The following is a 16,127-nucleotide window of genomic DNA, read 5'->3' as shown; positions in this document are numbered from 1 at the left end:
TCACATTGGACAAGGAGAATTTAGAGGTGCCTTGAGAAAACACATTTTTATTTTTTGAGCCAAGATCGTGCCACGGCACTCCAGCCTGGTGACAGAGTGAGAATCCATTCCAAAAAAAAAAAAAAAAAAAAAAAACAGTGCAACATAGCACCCCCCTCACAATTTGCCCACGAGGTAATTCCTTCTGGGCCTGAAAATCTGTACCCTAAAACAGTTCTGTTGAATTTCACCTAGGCAATGTAAATTGATAGCTTATCTTCACAGGTATGGGACAAAGGACAGAACTTGAAGCCATTTCTCTATCCGTCTTTGTAACTCACATTGGACAAGGAGAATTTAGAGGTGCCTTGAGAAAACACATTTTTATTTTTTGCCTTTGAAAATTCACTTTGTGGGATAAAAATCGACACAGGGGATCATACATTTCCTGGTTACTAGGCAACACCTGCAGTAACTAATATTTATCTGCCATATATTTGCGTTACCCCATCCCCAAGCTGAGATCTTTTGTTGGGCAAAAACCCAAAGCCACTCCCTCTTTATTCTCCTCATTCATCCATGGTTTCTTTTTTTTTTTTTTTTCTGAGACGGAGTTTCGCTCTTGTTACCCAGGCTGGAGTGCAATGGCGCGATCTCGGCTCACTGCAACCTCCGCCTCCTGGGTTCAGGCAATTCTCCTGCCTCAGCCTCCTGAGTAGCTGGGATTACAGGCATGCGCCACCACACCCAGCTAATTTTTTGTATTTTTAGTAGAGACGGGGTTTCACCATGTTGACCAGGATGGTCTCGATCTCTCGACCTCGTGATCCACCCGCCTCGGCCTCCCAAAGTGCTGGGATTGCAGGCATGAGCCACCGCGCCCAGCATAACGTACAGATTTTATAACTCGGCCCCAAATTCTGGAATTAACCGAAACCTTATCTCCACATTACATCATCACTACAGGAGAACACTTTTTTCTTCACTGTCTTGAATGGTCATATCACACGTTGCCACTTGCCCACGTAACTTTTTCAACAATCCCACAGTTATTTAATTTCTGCATAGAATTATGATATCATATTGAAGGTTGCATACTCAAAGTGATCCCCATAATTTTCAGATTGATTCAAGACCTAATTTTAATTGCATAGACCTCTAATGACTGTACTGCAGGCCTTAATAAAAATTTGATAGTATGAATATTGACATATTAATTTCATCATATTTCATTGACCATTGTTCTTATTAGCTATTATTCATCACTGGGATGGAAGTTCACCCTGTGTCATTCACCACCTTCTTATCATTGTGACAGTTTCATCACGATGTGTACATTACTATAGGGAAGAGTAAATCATCAGTTGAACCGTATGCACAAGGTACATGTTTATAATGAGTTCAGGGAATCCTGTCATCTTTTCCAGGCAAAGCAAAGCCTGTATACATTGGGGTCACAGCTCATGATAACAAAGGGACTGAGAGTTGGGAAACAGAGATTCAGGAAGCCTGCAGTGTCCACCAGTAAACGGCCGGGGTTTTCAGAAAGAGTGATACAAATTTGGACAAGGCAGGAGAGAGTGTAAGAAGACACAAAGTTGCTCATGAGGAAGAGGATGCTCTGTGTGGCTCTAGTCTCAGGGGAGGCTCTGGGGGAGAGATCGGTCCTGCGAATGTGCTGGACCCGCTGCTTGTGTCTGCGCAGGATGCAAACCACAGAGCTGCTGGCCCAGAGCATGAGCCCCAGACACAACACATCAGGGAATAACAACATCACATGCAGTGTGTCTGTGCTTTTGTCGTGACCTCTCCCAGAACAGTATCCCAAATCCTTGCTCCCTCTGATGTTCGTGTAGTTCCATTTGGCAGTCACGTAAATGGGAAAGATGACGTTTACCAACACGTACAGGAGCCAGCACAGGAGAACAGAAAAGCCAACATGCCTGGGGGCTTTCTCTTTAAGTTTTGCCCACCTGGGTTTCCTGGGGCTGATCGTGATCACCTGGAAGACACTCAAGAGGCAGGTGGGGCCAATGGACACGCCCCTGTCCACTCCATAGAGATAGAAAACAAGTTTGCACCCAACAGCATTGAGAAAATATCTCAACCCAAAAGCTGCCATTGTCTGGGGGACTCCTTTACAGAGAGATAAGATGTTGGCTACAATCAGGTGCTGAACAATCACCATCTGTGGACCTTAACCTGCCCCCAGTGCAGTAAACAGAGAGAGAACGGAGGAGAGACAAGTTCCCCAGGACTCCAACCACAGTCTGTGGTAGGAAGATCATTCCCGATGCCACGTTCCCGGAGGCCATTCTGCCCATCCCTAGTCACTGATGCATGTCTTCAGAGCCGGAAGGTCCTGCATGGAGAAAGAGACATGAGCTGCATTTATCATGTCACCTGGAACCCGGCGTTCTCCACCACCCATTGCTCTGCCCTTAGCAATATTTATTTATTTATTTATTTATATATATATATTTTTTTGAGACGGAGTTTCGCTCTCGTTACCCAGGCTGGAGTGCAATGGCGCGATCTCGGCTCACCGCAACCTCCGCCTCCCGGGTTCAGACAATTCTCCTGCCTCAGCCTCCTGAGTAGCTGGGATTACAGGCACGAGCCACCATGCCCAGCTAATTTTTTTGTATTTTTAGTAGAGACGGGGTTTCACCATGTTGACCAGGATGGTCTCGATCTCTCGACCTCATGATCCACCCGCCTCGGCCTCCCAAAGTGCTGGGATTACAGGCTTGAGCCACCGCGCCCGGCCCCTTAGCAATATTTAAAGTTGCCCTTGTATTAAGAGGCTTTTGAGAATTGAATGCGTAACCTTTAAGGAGCGCGTACAACGTGGGCATCAGTGCTGTGCAGATCATACATGTGGTAACTTCTTTTTCCACAAATCTATGAGGCAGGCATGACTATTACTTTCATTGTAAATAAAAGAAGTTTTTGTTTGTTTGTTTTGATTTGGGGGGGAAAGACAGTACGTTTGGCTACCATAGTTTACTAACGAAGTTAGACAGCTGTGTTCTTTGAATAACACACACACACACACACACACACACACACACACACATTTTTGTTTTTATTCCTTGTCATTTTATTTTAGTCTGGTAGTAGGTTACTGTATAATTATGTTGTTATGATTTTACACGATGTGTAAAAATGTATTCTATTTGTCACTGTCCAAATAAATAAAGGTTTAAAGATCTTAGAAAATGTAGATGCATGGATTACAGTTTAATACTATAGAAACCTGTGCCATGACAAGTTGGATTTAATGACTGCAAGAATTGATCAATATTAGAATGGAAACAGCAAAAAAAAAAAAAAAAAAAAAAAAAAAAAAAAAAAAAAAAAACGTTGTCAGCATTTGCTTTTGTGCCAGGGACAAAGGCATAAAGGCACCTATCACAATCACGTCTTGTCCAAAACAATAGGACGTGAAACACCAATGTGGGATAAAATAGCGTAAGGTAATAACCAAATTCTTACAAATGTTACACGACCTATTTTGATCTATTAATAACTGAGTTAAAGGAATTATCCTTAAGACAATATTTGTGTAACTAAATTAAAATGTGACAAATACGAAAATTGGAAACTCTAATGGTTGTATATTATATACTTTATAAATGGTAATTATAGAGTTTGGGTGATTTAGAATCTATTTTTTTTAAAGATTCCTTTGGAGTTTTATTTGAATATCGTTAAGTTTGTACAGCATTGATATTTTATCAATTCTTGTCTTCCTGTTCAGGAAGATTGACTGTGTCTCCATCAAACATTATTTAATTCCCCTTTATACATCTTAAGCAGAGACCATATCAGAGGACATATTTGAGCCTGCTAGCTTCTCTCTTTAGCTTGTTATTACAAAGTTACCTTTTCCTTAAATGCTACCTGCCTAACATCAGGAGGAAAAACAGGCTCACCATCATCCACAGACTATGGTAGTCTTCAGTCGAGAAACAATTACTGCTCCCAGGAAGCTCTGCACTTTCAGAATTAGAGAAAACATTTTTGTTCTAGCGACTACCGTTTAGCTACGCTGTTTCTGTAAGGAATTACATGATTCCTGTAGAATTAGTCGATTCATTACAAGCATGGTGATATTATAGCCACATGCTTAGCAATCCTGAAATTTTACCCTGTGATTCCTGTTGGGCAGGCGGAACAGCAGATTAATTTTAGCACCACAATCCTTAAGAATGCAGCCGGGTTTCACCATCACAATCGATTGATTTCAGAACGTTAGTCCTTAAGAATGTAGTCAGGTTTCGCCGTTAATGGGTGAAACACCGACAATGCGGGTCAGTGTGGATTATGCTAAATTACATCAGGAGCCCCAGGGATTGGCGCGGGGCTGGGACCCCCATTTCTCTTTGGTAGCTCCAACTATTCCTCTTTTCTCTGTGATTTGGGAACTAGACCAGTTTTCAATCTAGAACAATTTCTTCCTTCCTTTTTTTTTTTTTTTTTTTTTTGAGACGGAGTTTCGCTCTTGTTGCCCAGGCTGGAGTGCAATGGCGCGATCTCGGCTCACTGCAACCTCCGCCTCCTGGGTTCAGGCAATTCTCCTGCCTCAGCCTCCTGAGTAGCTGGGATTACAGGCACGCGCCACCATGCCCAGCTAATGTTTTGTATTTTTAGTAGAGACGAGGTTGCACCATGTTGACCAAGGATGGTCTCGATCTCTTGACCTCGTGATCCACCCGCCTCGGCCTCCCAAAGTGCTGGGATTACAGGCTTGAGCCACCGTGCCCGGCTATGCTGCAGGTTTTAAGGGTGCCTAGGGGAAAAGCGAGCAAGGAGCTAAGCGTGTGGGGGATACTAGATGCTGTGGGGACAAGGGGGGCCAGGCTCATAGAACAAAGGGAGATAACGGGAATATAGAGATAATGAGGGAAGTTGAGTAAACAGCAGGCGGGTTCAAGGCACAGGAGGCTTAATGTCTAAGGAAGATTGAAGAAAATGAGGGGAACGGAGGTAGCAGGTGGAGTGCACAGGTCCTGGGAGTAGTCAGTGACCCAAGGTGGGGATGGGGTGGGAATGGTGGAAGGAACCGTGTGTATGTCGTGTGCCTGGGAGGAAAATGAGCGCAGGGTATGAGAGGAGCTGGAAGGTCCCTTCTGTTGGCATTTATACTACCCCAGAGCTCCAAAGCCTCTTCCCTTGGCTAACCGAATTGTGGTGTAATCACATATAATCTAATTAGCTCTCCCTCTTTCTCGATCTGTTAGTTATTCTGTTCCTAGCGCTTTCATTTGATCACACCTGTGTGCGTCCGAAACAAATAATATAGCCAGGCACGGTGGCTCATGCCTGTAATCCTAGCAATTTGGGAGGCCGGGGTGGGTGGATCACCTGAGGTCAGGAGTTCAAGACAAGCCTGGCCATCATGGTGAAACCCGAGATCTGTGAAGCACTTGGAGATGGAGGGTGGATTGTACACTCGCCTCTCTGCAGAGACGAGATGGCATTTGATACAGTTTGGATGTGTCCCCGCCCACATCTCCTATTGAATGTCATTTTCATTCTTGTTGCCCAGGCTGGAGACCAATGGTGCGATGTCTGCTCATCGGAACCTCCCCCTCCTGAGTTCTCCGAGTAGCTGGGAATACAGGCCCACCACCAAGCCCAGCTGATTTTTTTTTTTTTTAGTGGAGACCGGGTTTTTTCATATTGGCCAGGATGGTCTCGAACTTCTGACCTCAGATGCTCCGCCCGCCTCGGCTTTCCAAAGTGCTGGGATTACAGGCGTGAGCCACTGCGCCGGGCCCCCTATCTTTGCTTTTCGAGTGAGCCCACCACCTGGAATAAAGTTTTTAAGCAGTTTTTGAAAACTCACACATCAACATCAGAGTTTGGTCTTCCAGTTCTAAAAACGTGCTGGTGTAGAGTTCGCAGCCGTGGCTGCACGGCCTCCAGCTCTGGGAGTTCCAGCCCAAGCAGAAGACAACCCACTGACTTCCTCATTGGCAAACTTCCCTTCCAGCTCCAGGTGCAAAAGATTGCTCAGGACGGCTAAGCAGACCTGCGCTTCCAGAGCAGGTGTGTCGATGCTCTGCAGAGGGTAAGTGCAGGAGGATCTGGGTGGGGCTTTTGAAGTCTCGGACCCTGTGCAGTCCACGCCCACGTGGCTCAGCCCTGCCAGGAGATGCCACCAGCTGGCCCAGGCTGGAGAGCGCGCAGTAGGAACCCACCGTGTTGTGCCCCATGACACTGCAGGATGTCTATCATTAACAATGAGGTAGGGTTTCCAGTAGCTAGAGGGAGGAGAGTGAGTGTCCCCGACACCCAGGCATGAATAATGGACATGCTAATAACCTAACCTAATCACTACCCATTAAACCTATACTTTGGTCTCCACGTGCCCCGTGAGTATGCACAAGGGCTATTTGTCAATTAAAAGGAAATTAAATAAACTTGTAAGTAATAGACACCTTAGGAACCTATTTGAATCTATTAAATATTTGCAGTAAAAAAATCCACTGTAATTGGAAACATCTTCGTGTAAAAAATGATACTCTTTCCCATAATTGATAGAGCTAAACACGACATTTTATTTTGGCATAGGGTCACACAGTAGATGGTGTAATAAAGAAATTAAAAAAAAGAAGCTGTTAAAAATAAAAAAAAAAAAGAAAAAAGAGAAAAAATTTTAAAAGAAATTTAAATTTAAATTAAAAAAATTTCTTTTTAAAAAAATTTAAAAAAAGAAAAAAGAGAAAACAGCAGGTAGTGTATGATTAGGGGTGAAAGAATTCGGTGCAGAAATCAGCTATTGGTGCTTTTCCATTTTCACTTATGTGTGAATTTTAAAAAGTAAATTTAATGAATAAATAATAATTGTATATATTTATGGGGTGTATTGTGCTAATTTGATATATGTGTATGCTGTGGAAATTTAAAGCTGATCATACTAACATATCGATTACTGACCTACTTAACACTTTCTTGGTGAGGACAATTGAAATCCACCCTTTCCAGTTTTGCATGTTAATAATATTCCTTATTTTTAACCATAGCCACGCTGCTCTACCATATCTCAAAAAAATGAGTCCTCCTGCCTAACTGAATCATTGTACATGGATTTTTAATATAAATGTGGGGGAGGTAAAATATTAATGCAAATAAAAATGTTTCAGGAAACACATTCAGCAGTTCCACTTCACGACAGTGGTGACTCGACCTCCTAAAGCTTTGTGTGCAATAACAGCTTTTGGATGTTTTGAAAGGAAGCCAATTTCTTCTTGACGGCAAAACCAAACAAAAACATGGTGCTTTCAGAGAAACAGAGAACAAGCAACTGACCCACAGGACGTGGCAGGACGTGAACCTGAGAATACGTCATTCCCGTCTCCTAATCCTTCTTTTCTTCCTCTTCATTCTCCAAGTTTCTTCCGCAGATGAGATTATCTTGAGAAATCCCATGTGAGTTTTGAAAATATACATTTTGATCTCAGTATTCTCTTCTCCACGCCACCACTGCACCCACAGGCAGAAGGACCTTGAAATGCAGAAAGGGCGACTATTCTTTGTCATAGGTGAGGTTTAGGAAGACTGTGGGTGAGAAACCCACCTGAATAGGACAGATGGACCCCACACCCTGATATCTCTCTGTGAGAATTCTTGGGAACACTCTGGTATCAGGCTGTTCTTGCATTGCTATAAAGAAATACCTGAGGCTGGGTCAAATATAAAGACAAGAGGATCAATTGGCTCACGGTTCAGCGAGCTGCACAGGAAGCATGGCAGCTTTTGCTTCTGCGGAGCCCTCAGGGAGCTTTTACTCTTGGTGGAAGGCAAAGAAGGATTCGGCATTTCACGTGGCAAAAGCGAGTGAGGAGGCAGGTGCCACACACTTTTAAATGCCCAGATCTTAAGAGCTCTCACTCACTCTGGAAAGGACACAACCATGGGGGAGCATTCTAAACAATTCATGAGAAAACCACCCCCACGATCCAATCACCTCCCACCAGGCCCCAGGTCAAACACTGGGGATGACATTTCAACAGGAGATGTGGGCGGGGACACGCATCCAAACTGTATCAACTGCCATCTCGTCTCTGCAGAGAGGCGAGTCTACACTCCATCCTCCATCCCCAAGTGCTGCCCAGAACTCGGGTCTCAGAATCCCGGTGAGGGGCTGAGCCCCTGTCCACACCCTGGAGGCCTGCTTGCCTTTCTGTTCCCATCAGGGATTAAAGGCAAGACCCACTGACTCTCCCGGACGCTGTCCCTGGAATTGACAGTTGGCTTCTTGCAGCTCTCCCCATCCGAGGTGGGCTTTTATTCCTTGCATATATAAAGAGTTTGGGTGACCCATCCCCCTTAGCCACGCCGCACACTCTAGTCCATTCCTGGACTTGCAGTGAGCCAGGCTGTTCTTAGGCCTCACTTACCCTTGGCCCCACAAAGGCCAGAATCTCCGGTCCTGGTTTCCACTGAGCTCCCTGCCATGGGGAGACTGGGCTGCCCATCCCCTTGAGATATGGGGAATGAGACACCAGGGATGCAGGCTTATGTATGAACATTGTAGGCAGGTAGAAAATCGTGTATGTTGTTCAAAATACATAGTTCTAGGTCATACTAAAAATTATGGGAAGGGAAAACAGTAAATTATATTATTTGTTTCAGATGAATGCAGGTGTGAAAAAATGAAAGTGCTAGGAACAGAGTAACTAACAATTGGAGAAAGGGGGAGAGGTAATTAGCTTATACGTGATTACACCATGATTGGGTTAGCCAGGGAGAGTGGCTTCAGAGCTCTTGGGTAGCACAAATGCCAGCAGAGAAGGGACCTTTCCCTCAGTGCTCTCTGCTCCCTTCCTCACGGAAGCTCCACTGTGAAGAGTGGAGTCTGCCAAAGGTCCACTTACCTGAGTGGCTGCTGGAGAGAAGGAAGAAACAGATTGGTCTATTACTATTCTGGGTGTTGGTTTATCCCAACAGGAGAAATAGAAGAGAGAAAGCTCTGTACTGGCTTGTTTTAGATGTGGAGGTAAAGATGACTTAATTGCTTAATAGTATTTCTTAGGACAGAACCTGATTCAAAAACCATTTCAGAAATATTAATGATCAAAAACATGTATTAAAAAAAGACAAAAGAAGAAAAACAAAACTCAAAAAAATTAAAAACAAAATCTTAATGATTATGTAAAGGACAACATTTGCAGGCTGTGCATACTGGCTCATGCCTGTAATCCAAGCACTTTGGAGGCCAAGGTGGGCGGATCAACTGAGGCCGGGAGTTCAAGACCAGCCTGACCAACATGATGAAACCCCATCTTAAAAAAGAAAAAAAAAGGGGTCAACATTTGCAAGTAAAGCTTACCCATCACCCTGAATTGTGTGAGTGCTGGATGAGCAGTTATGGAGACCTGGTGCCTTCAACAAACAAGCTTTTATTTTTATGTATTTATTTATTTAGAGACGGAGTTTTGCTCTTGTTGTCCAGGCAGGAATGCCTTGAGGGGATCTCAGCTCACTGCAACCTCCGCCTCCCGGGTTCAAGCAATTCACCTGCCTCAGCCTCCTGAGTATCTTGGACTATAGCGCAGCGGGGACTACAGGCAGATGCCACCACACCCTGCTAATTTTTTGTATTTTTAGGAGAGATGGGGTTTCACCATGTTGGCCAGGCTGGTCTTGAACCACTGACCTCGTGATCCACCTGCCTTGGCCTCTCAAAGTGCTGGGATTACAGGCATGAGCCACTGCACCTGGCCAGCTGTTAAATAAGAGATTTCTTCACCCATCTTTGATTCCAGTATACTCATTAAACTTTGCTAGGAGCTGGTAAAAATTCAGGGTCCTGAGCCTCTATCCACAGATTAAGGCTGTGAGCGCCCAATCCATAACGGTGGTGTAAAGAATGGTTCTATTTAAATATGTAGTTAAAAATGTTTCTTCACCTCTCAATTTTGATGATTTGGATTTTGAAGAGGAAAGCACACTTTCTTCTAATTTTTCAAGTGTGTTTGCTCCATTTTCTATCCTCCACAGGGAAATAGAATCCCTCAGGCAGAGCCGGGCGCGGTGGCTCACACCTGTAATCCCAGCACTTTGGGAGGCCGAGGCGGGTGGATCACGAGGTCGAGAGATCGAGACCAACCTGGTCAACATGGTGAAACCCCGTATCTACTAAAAATACAAAAAAATTAGCTGGGCATGGTGGCACGTGCCTGTAATCCCAGCTACTCAGGAGGCTGAGGCAGGAGAATTGCCTGAACCCAGGAGGCGGAGGTTGCGGTGAGCCGAGATCGCGCCATTGCACTCCAGCCTGGGTAACAAGAGCGAAACTCCGTCTCAAAAAAAAAAAAAAAAAAAAAAAAAAAAAGAATCCCTCAGGCAGGACCAGCACGGATGGACCCCAACACGCTCTCCACGGAACAGGGGAAGGCGTTCTTAAAGCAGTGTGGGATCCCACAAAGAGATGTGAGTACGGGAGCCGGGGTCACCAGGGAAGCAGGTGGAATGGGGGAGTCCAAGCCTCAGGCAAGGCGGCAGCAGGCTCCCTACCCATGACCCAGTCATATTCAGGGTTCTGCAGCCTCCATACACGGGCACTGACCCATTAAAATCGATATGTAATTCCTCACAAGGACATGGGAAAGGGCCGACCCCCCCAACCCCTTGGTTCCCACCTGGGAACAGCAGCACTTCCCAATAAGCTGGGCTGTCACTCTTGGTGCCATTTGAAGGTCATCAGCAAACTCCTCATGGGCTGCGGAGTAAAGAAGTGAGATTCCCTTTGCATCCTCATAGCTTAGCTCCCACATGAGTGAGAACATACGGTGTTTGGTTTCCCATTCCTGAGTTACTTCCCTTAGAATAATAGTCTCCAATCACATCCAGGTTGTTGCAAAGCCCATTAATTTATTTCTTTTTATGGCTGAGTAGGATTCCATTATGTGTGTGTGTGTGAGTGTGTGTGTGTGTATGTGTATGTGTGTGTGTACACATATATACACACACATATATATCTCCATTGCGTATGTGTGTATATATATATTCCATTCTCTCTGTGTGTGTCTATATATATATATATATATATATATATATATATATATATGTATGTATCAATCACATCACAGTGCCTTTATCCAGGTGTTGATTAATGGGCATTTGGGCTGATTCCATATTTTTGCAATTGTGAATTGTGCTGCTGTAAACATGCGTGTGCAAGTGTGTTTCTTAGAAGCTACAGGTCTGTGGGTGACACTCTAGACACCCGGTCCTCTTTGCTCAAGGAAATGAAACACGGTGATTGAAATGTAAGGAAATTGGCCTGAGGTGGAAAGGAAAACTCAAAACACCAGTAAGATGTGTCATAGTTCAAAGAATTGTATTAACATGGAAATAAATTAAAGAATTTTACTTTTAATAAGAAAAATTCCAGGGCTAGGATACATTGTTATAAGTGAAATTCATTTACAAACTTGAATTTAGTCTATATTGACTTGAGGTATGATAATAATAGTAAGATATAACTTATCATGTGCCGTTCAGTACATGCTTTGCATGACTTATGGAATCTGCTGAATAATTCCAACATTGAGAATACTGGTAACTCAACTTTATACATGTGCTATACGAGACACCCTTTCTATCACAATGGAAACCAGTGCCTTCATAGTTTCATAAAATAAATGGAGTATTTCCCTTTTTGGATATCCAGGAAAAATGCATAAGGTACAAAGCACGGTTTCTTAAATGTTTGAATTCACTGATTAAAAAACACAATCGTCTGGGCACGGTGGGCTCGCACCTGTAATCCCAGCACTTTGGGAGGCTGAGGTGGGCAGATCACTGGAAGTCAGAGTTCGACACCAGCCTGGCCAACATGTCAAAACCCCCGTCTCTACTAAAAATACAAAATTAGCCAGGTGTGGTGGCACACTTCTGTAATCCCAGCTACTCAGGAGGCTGAGGCAGGAGAATTGCTTGAACCCAGGAGTTTGCAGTGAGCCAGGATTGTGCCACTGCACTCCAGCCTGGGTGACAGGGTAAGACCCTGTCTTAAAATTAAAAAAAAAAAATATCCTCCAAGAAAAAAAAGATCCTTATTTTTCCAAGGCTAAGAGTTTCTCACTGTAGCTCTCCTTAACAATAACAAATTTTAGATTCAGGAGATATTGACCTTTTACATAACCATTGAAGGACTCAAAATTCAGGGGTTGGCTCCCTCCCTCAGATGAATTTCAAAGGTTTCTATTGATACTAGTGGTGAATTACTGTTTTCTTTCATTTTTATTATTATTGAAACAGTTTCACTCTGTCTCCAGGCTGGAGTGCAGTGGAGCGATCTCAGCTCACTGCAATCTCCGCCTCCAGGTTCCAGTGATTCCCTTGCCTCAGCCTCCAGAGTAGCTGGGATTCCAGGTGTGCACCCCCATTCCCAGCTAACTTGGAATACTGTTTTCTTATGTTGACCCAGTTTCTCATATAATGATATGTAACTGAAAAAGTAATTTATAGAACACTTTCATAAGCCCCATATTAAATACAAGAAAATGTACATAATGTAAGTAGGCAGGGTTCATTGATCCCCAATAGTATCTGGGGTCTGCATTTGCCCCGGCACTGCAGCAGTGACCCCACACAGGGCTGTCTCCTGCCTCTTCCCTTCTCAGCCTTTCAGCCACTCCCAAGTCACACGGGCTTGAGGCCAGGTCTTCCTGTCTTGGAGGTGTCAGTCACTGTCACTGTCCTCAGAGGAGGAACTGACCTGAAGGTCCTCATAGAGGACACTCCTCGAGACCGGGGGAGCCCGCCCCTCAGGCTCCCTTGAGAAGTGAGGGCTCTGACCAGAAGTCCAGTCCTGAGGAGGACGGGATGTGGGGGGTGTTCCGAGCCTGGACCTCTCCTGTCCCTGGCCCTCTCTCATGAAGGTGACACTGCCAGGCCTCCCTGGAACAGGAATGGGAGGTCCAGGCTGGAGGACGGGGCAGCCCTGGGCTGGGCCCAGGAAAGGTGAGCTGGCTTCGGGGGACTGGAGGTGGACTCTGGGGGGCGCAGTTTCTGTCTTAATGGCTGCTGTCTTTGTGGTGGCCTTGGGTGCCTGTTTGGGTCCAAGTCCAGTTGCCATGGGGGGACGCTGGGGAGGCTGCACAGTGCCCACATCAGGGAGCTGAGTTCTCGATGCCGGGGTCGGGAAGGAGCTTGCTTTCTTTGCGGGGTTCTGGGAAGTCTGGATGGGGGCCCGGACACCCTTCTTGCCTGCTACCTGGGTTCTGGATTCTTGGCCACACTCTTTTCTGACCTGCTGTGGTCTGGGTTTTGCATTTGCATCGGGCCTGACTTCTGCCTGGGATTTAAGGTCAGGATCCAGGGCAAACGCCTTCATGGCAGGCTGGAGATCATGGTGGGAGGACACTTCAGGCCTGTTGGCTGGTGGCCTGGCGCTGAGAGTGGAGACCTGGTGGGAGCTCTTCAGAGCAGGGAGCTGGAAGGCAGTAATATCCCCGCCATGTCCTTTGGTGGGTCCACAGCTGCTCAATTCTGGTTGTTTGCTGTGACTGGAAGGGCAGAGTAATCTCGTCCCGGGTGTCTTGACGGGAGGCGGTGGACCCGTGGGCCCAGGACTCTGGACACGTCTCTTCTTGGCGATGTGCACCGGCAGTGGCATGGTAGGGTGCTGCAGGAGAAAGCACCCCACATGAGACAGTTCAGCAGGAGAATCACCAAACCCCATGAAACAGGGAGCTCACGTGTGCAGCCACATCCCGGCAGAAACTGTGTGAAAACCAGAAGCCACCTAGGACAGAGGAAAATGGATGGGCTGATAACAGAAACAGAGGAGAATAACATGCATTGGGATTGCTTCTAGGTCTGGAAGAAATACAGGGAAGACGCTACCTAAGGAGACAGGACAGATGAAATTAAACGTCACAGAAAAGGATGTACACGTGCTCACTGAGTATGTGCAGAATTCTCCCTTCAGGAATCCTGTGGGGGAAAGGAAGCCCACCATTAAGCTTGCTGTGACCATGGGATTTGAAAACTATAACTGTCTGTATGTTGTCTGTTGTTGATATCAAGGGACTATCAATTCCCCACACAACGTGGAGACTGGAAATGGCAGAGCTCCTTTTGAAAGCAGATATAAGAACATGTATAGGCCGGGCATGGTGGCTCATGCCTGTAATCCTAGCACTTTGGGAGGCCGAGGTGGGCGGATCACTTGAGGCCAGGAGTTCAAGACCAGCCTGGCCATCATGGTGAAACCCCATCTTAAAAAACAAACAAACAAACAAAAAGAACATGTATCAAAGTGAAGGAGATGCCTTCTCTGCAACCATAGCCCTAAGGCACCTGATCCATCACTCCACACAGGCACTGAAATGTGCCCAGCAGCATCTGCTGGCCAACCTGCAAATAAAGGCACAGAAACCAATGCTCAAATCAAGAAGCTGGAAACTGGAGTGTGTGAAGTAGTCACCGCAGTTCTCCTGCAGGGCAGCCTAGGTCTCAGCATAATCCCCACCCACGAGGGGCACAGAAGTGAAGGAACCAGGGGACCCGGAAAAGGAGCAGAGCAGGGGTCGGGGGAGACTCACCCTCAGGTACCAACAGGCTTCCTCTGGCTCCTCCCAGGCTTTCTGGGCTTTCTTTCGGGGCGTCCTGGAAAGTGTCTGTGTGGGAGATTTGCTCTGCAGCTGCTGCTGGGGCCTGCAGAAGAAATCACCTTCACTGTCTGGACCCACCTGACCCTCCTGTCCACACCCATGACTGGGAGCCAAACGTCCCCCGAGAGCGCAGTCCCAGCCCTTGCTTTGGGTGAGGGAGGCATTCAGACCTCTGTGAAATTTGCCGAGACGGCCCCGTCTCTCATCTGAGAAGCGGCCCCGCTTCAGGAAGCCCCCTTCCTGCCACGGCCCAGCCCCCTCTAAGTTCACCCAGACCCTGGTGCTGCTCTGCCTGCCACGGGCATCATCCCCAGGTCTCCCACAGCCCTGCCCTCTAGAGACTCGGCGCTAGAATGAGCTGGGACTGTGGGCCCTGGGAGGCAGGGGCCCCCAGCCACCGCCGTGGGCGGCTGTCCTGTCTGTGCCTAGAGAAGGCTGCGCACAGCCGGGAGACGCCATCTCCTCAGGCTCTGACATCACGTGTCCTCCTTGACCCTGCAGCATCCTCACCTAGACTGTTGCTCCTTTTCTCTGTCATCCCTCAGAAAGGAGCCTGGAGCCTGGGGTAGCTGAGGCTTTGCTGGCTTCAGGCTCTTCTCCTGTTTGTGTGGGTCCAGGGGCTGCAGAGCAAGGGCTCCACTCCACCTCTTGATGGGGCAGGTCGTGCTCCTGGCTGAGTGTCCAAAGGCCCCACAGTTCTTGCATTTCACCTGCACGTGGAGGGGGATGGCGGTCAGTGAGTCAGTCAACAGCCATCACAGGCACCTTCCAAGGTTAATAGAAGGCCTGGGTTTTGGAGGTGGATTATTTTGGGAGAGAGACATGCCCATGGGCTGTTGCCTGCCAGGAAATTCCTGGCAGCCAACAGAGCTGCAGAGCCCATTTAACAGAGGGATCCTCCCCAGGGCCCATTTAACAGAGGGATCCCAGGAGGAAGGATGAGGGTGAAGAAAAGGAACCAGTGTTTGAGGGTGTGGCAAACACCAGGCTGGACGTGACACTGGACAGAGAATGCGCCAGTCTGCCAGCAGAGGAGAGCACAGAGCGCTCAGCCTGAGACCAGTGGGAACACCTGAGTCATAACCACGGGTCCCACGTTCAAGCCCACCCTCGGATCCATGCAGACACCTTGGTTTTCCATATTTTCAAACCCCCACTGACCCTGGATTTCTCCTCGTCTGCTGGGGGAGTCCTGGGCCGCACGGGTTTCCTCTGCTGCTTCTGTGGGTTCTTGGCCGTGGGAGGCCTCTGAGCCTGAGGACGGATGGAATCAACTGCCATCTGCGGCAGGTCCTTGAGTTTTTGATCAGTCTTCTTCATTAGTTGGTTGTTGGGTTTCCTAGTCATAAGAAAATGACAAAACATTACACAGACACCAGAGGAAAGTCCCTCCTACCCAAGTAGGGATGCAGGGACGCACTGGTCACTGGGTCACACCCACGGAACTTGGTCCTCTCTGAACCCAGGTCCCTGCTGTGTTATTTTGGGATTCTCTCCCTGACCTACTCC

The 16,127-nt window shown here is 46.8% G+C and overlaps 2 protein-coding genes across 2 annotated transcripts; both read right to left on the bottom strand.

The window, feature by feature from the left end:
* Positions 1-1,393: 1,393 nt before the first annotated feature.
* Positions 1,394-2,294, bottom strand: LOC101033582 (vomeronasal type-1 receptor 4-like). Its single transcript, XM_010331974.2, is given in 2 exon segments — positions 1,394-2,164; positions 2,166-2,294. Coding segments are annotated over 2 exon segments (900 nt in total).
* A 10,388-nt stretch (positions 2,295-12,682) lies between these two features.
* Positions 12,683-15,899, bottom strand: LOC101042051 (protein FAM90A27P). Its single transcript, XM_010331973.2, has 4 exons — positions 15,780-15,899; positions 15,129-15,328; positions 14,550-14,661; positions 12,683-13,627 (listed from the first exon to the last, which is right to left on the bottom strand). The coding sequence occupies exons 1-4, from the start codon at positions 15,897-15,899 to the stop codon at positions 12,683-12,685; spliced, it is 1,377 nt and encodes a 458-aa protein (XP_010330275.2).
* Between the last annotated feature and the right edge of the window lie 228 nt (positions 15,900-16,127).

The sequence above is a fragment of the Saimiri boliviensis genome, chromosome 14 (assembly GCF_048565385.1).
Source record: "Saimiri boliviensis isolate mSaiBol1 chromosome 14, mSaiBol1.pri, whole genome shotgun sequence".
Taxonomy (NCBI): Eukaryota; Metazoa; Chordata; class Mammalia; order Primates; family Cebidae; genus Saimiri; species Saimiri boliviensis.
The sequence above is the reverse complement of the archived record's forward strand: the minus strand, read 5'-3'. Positions and strand labels throughout refer to the sequence as shown.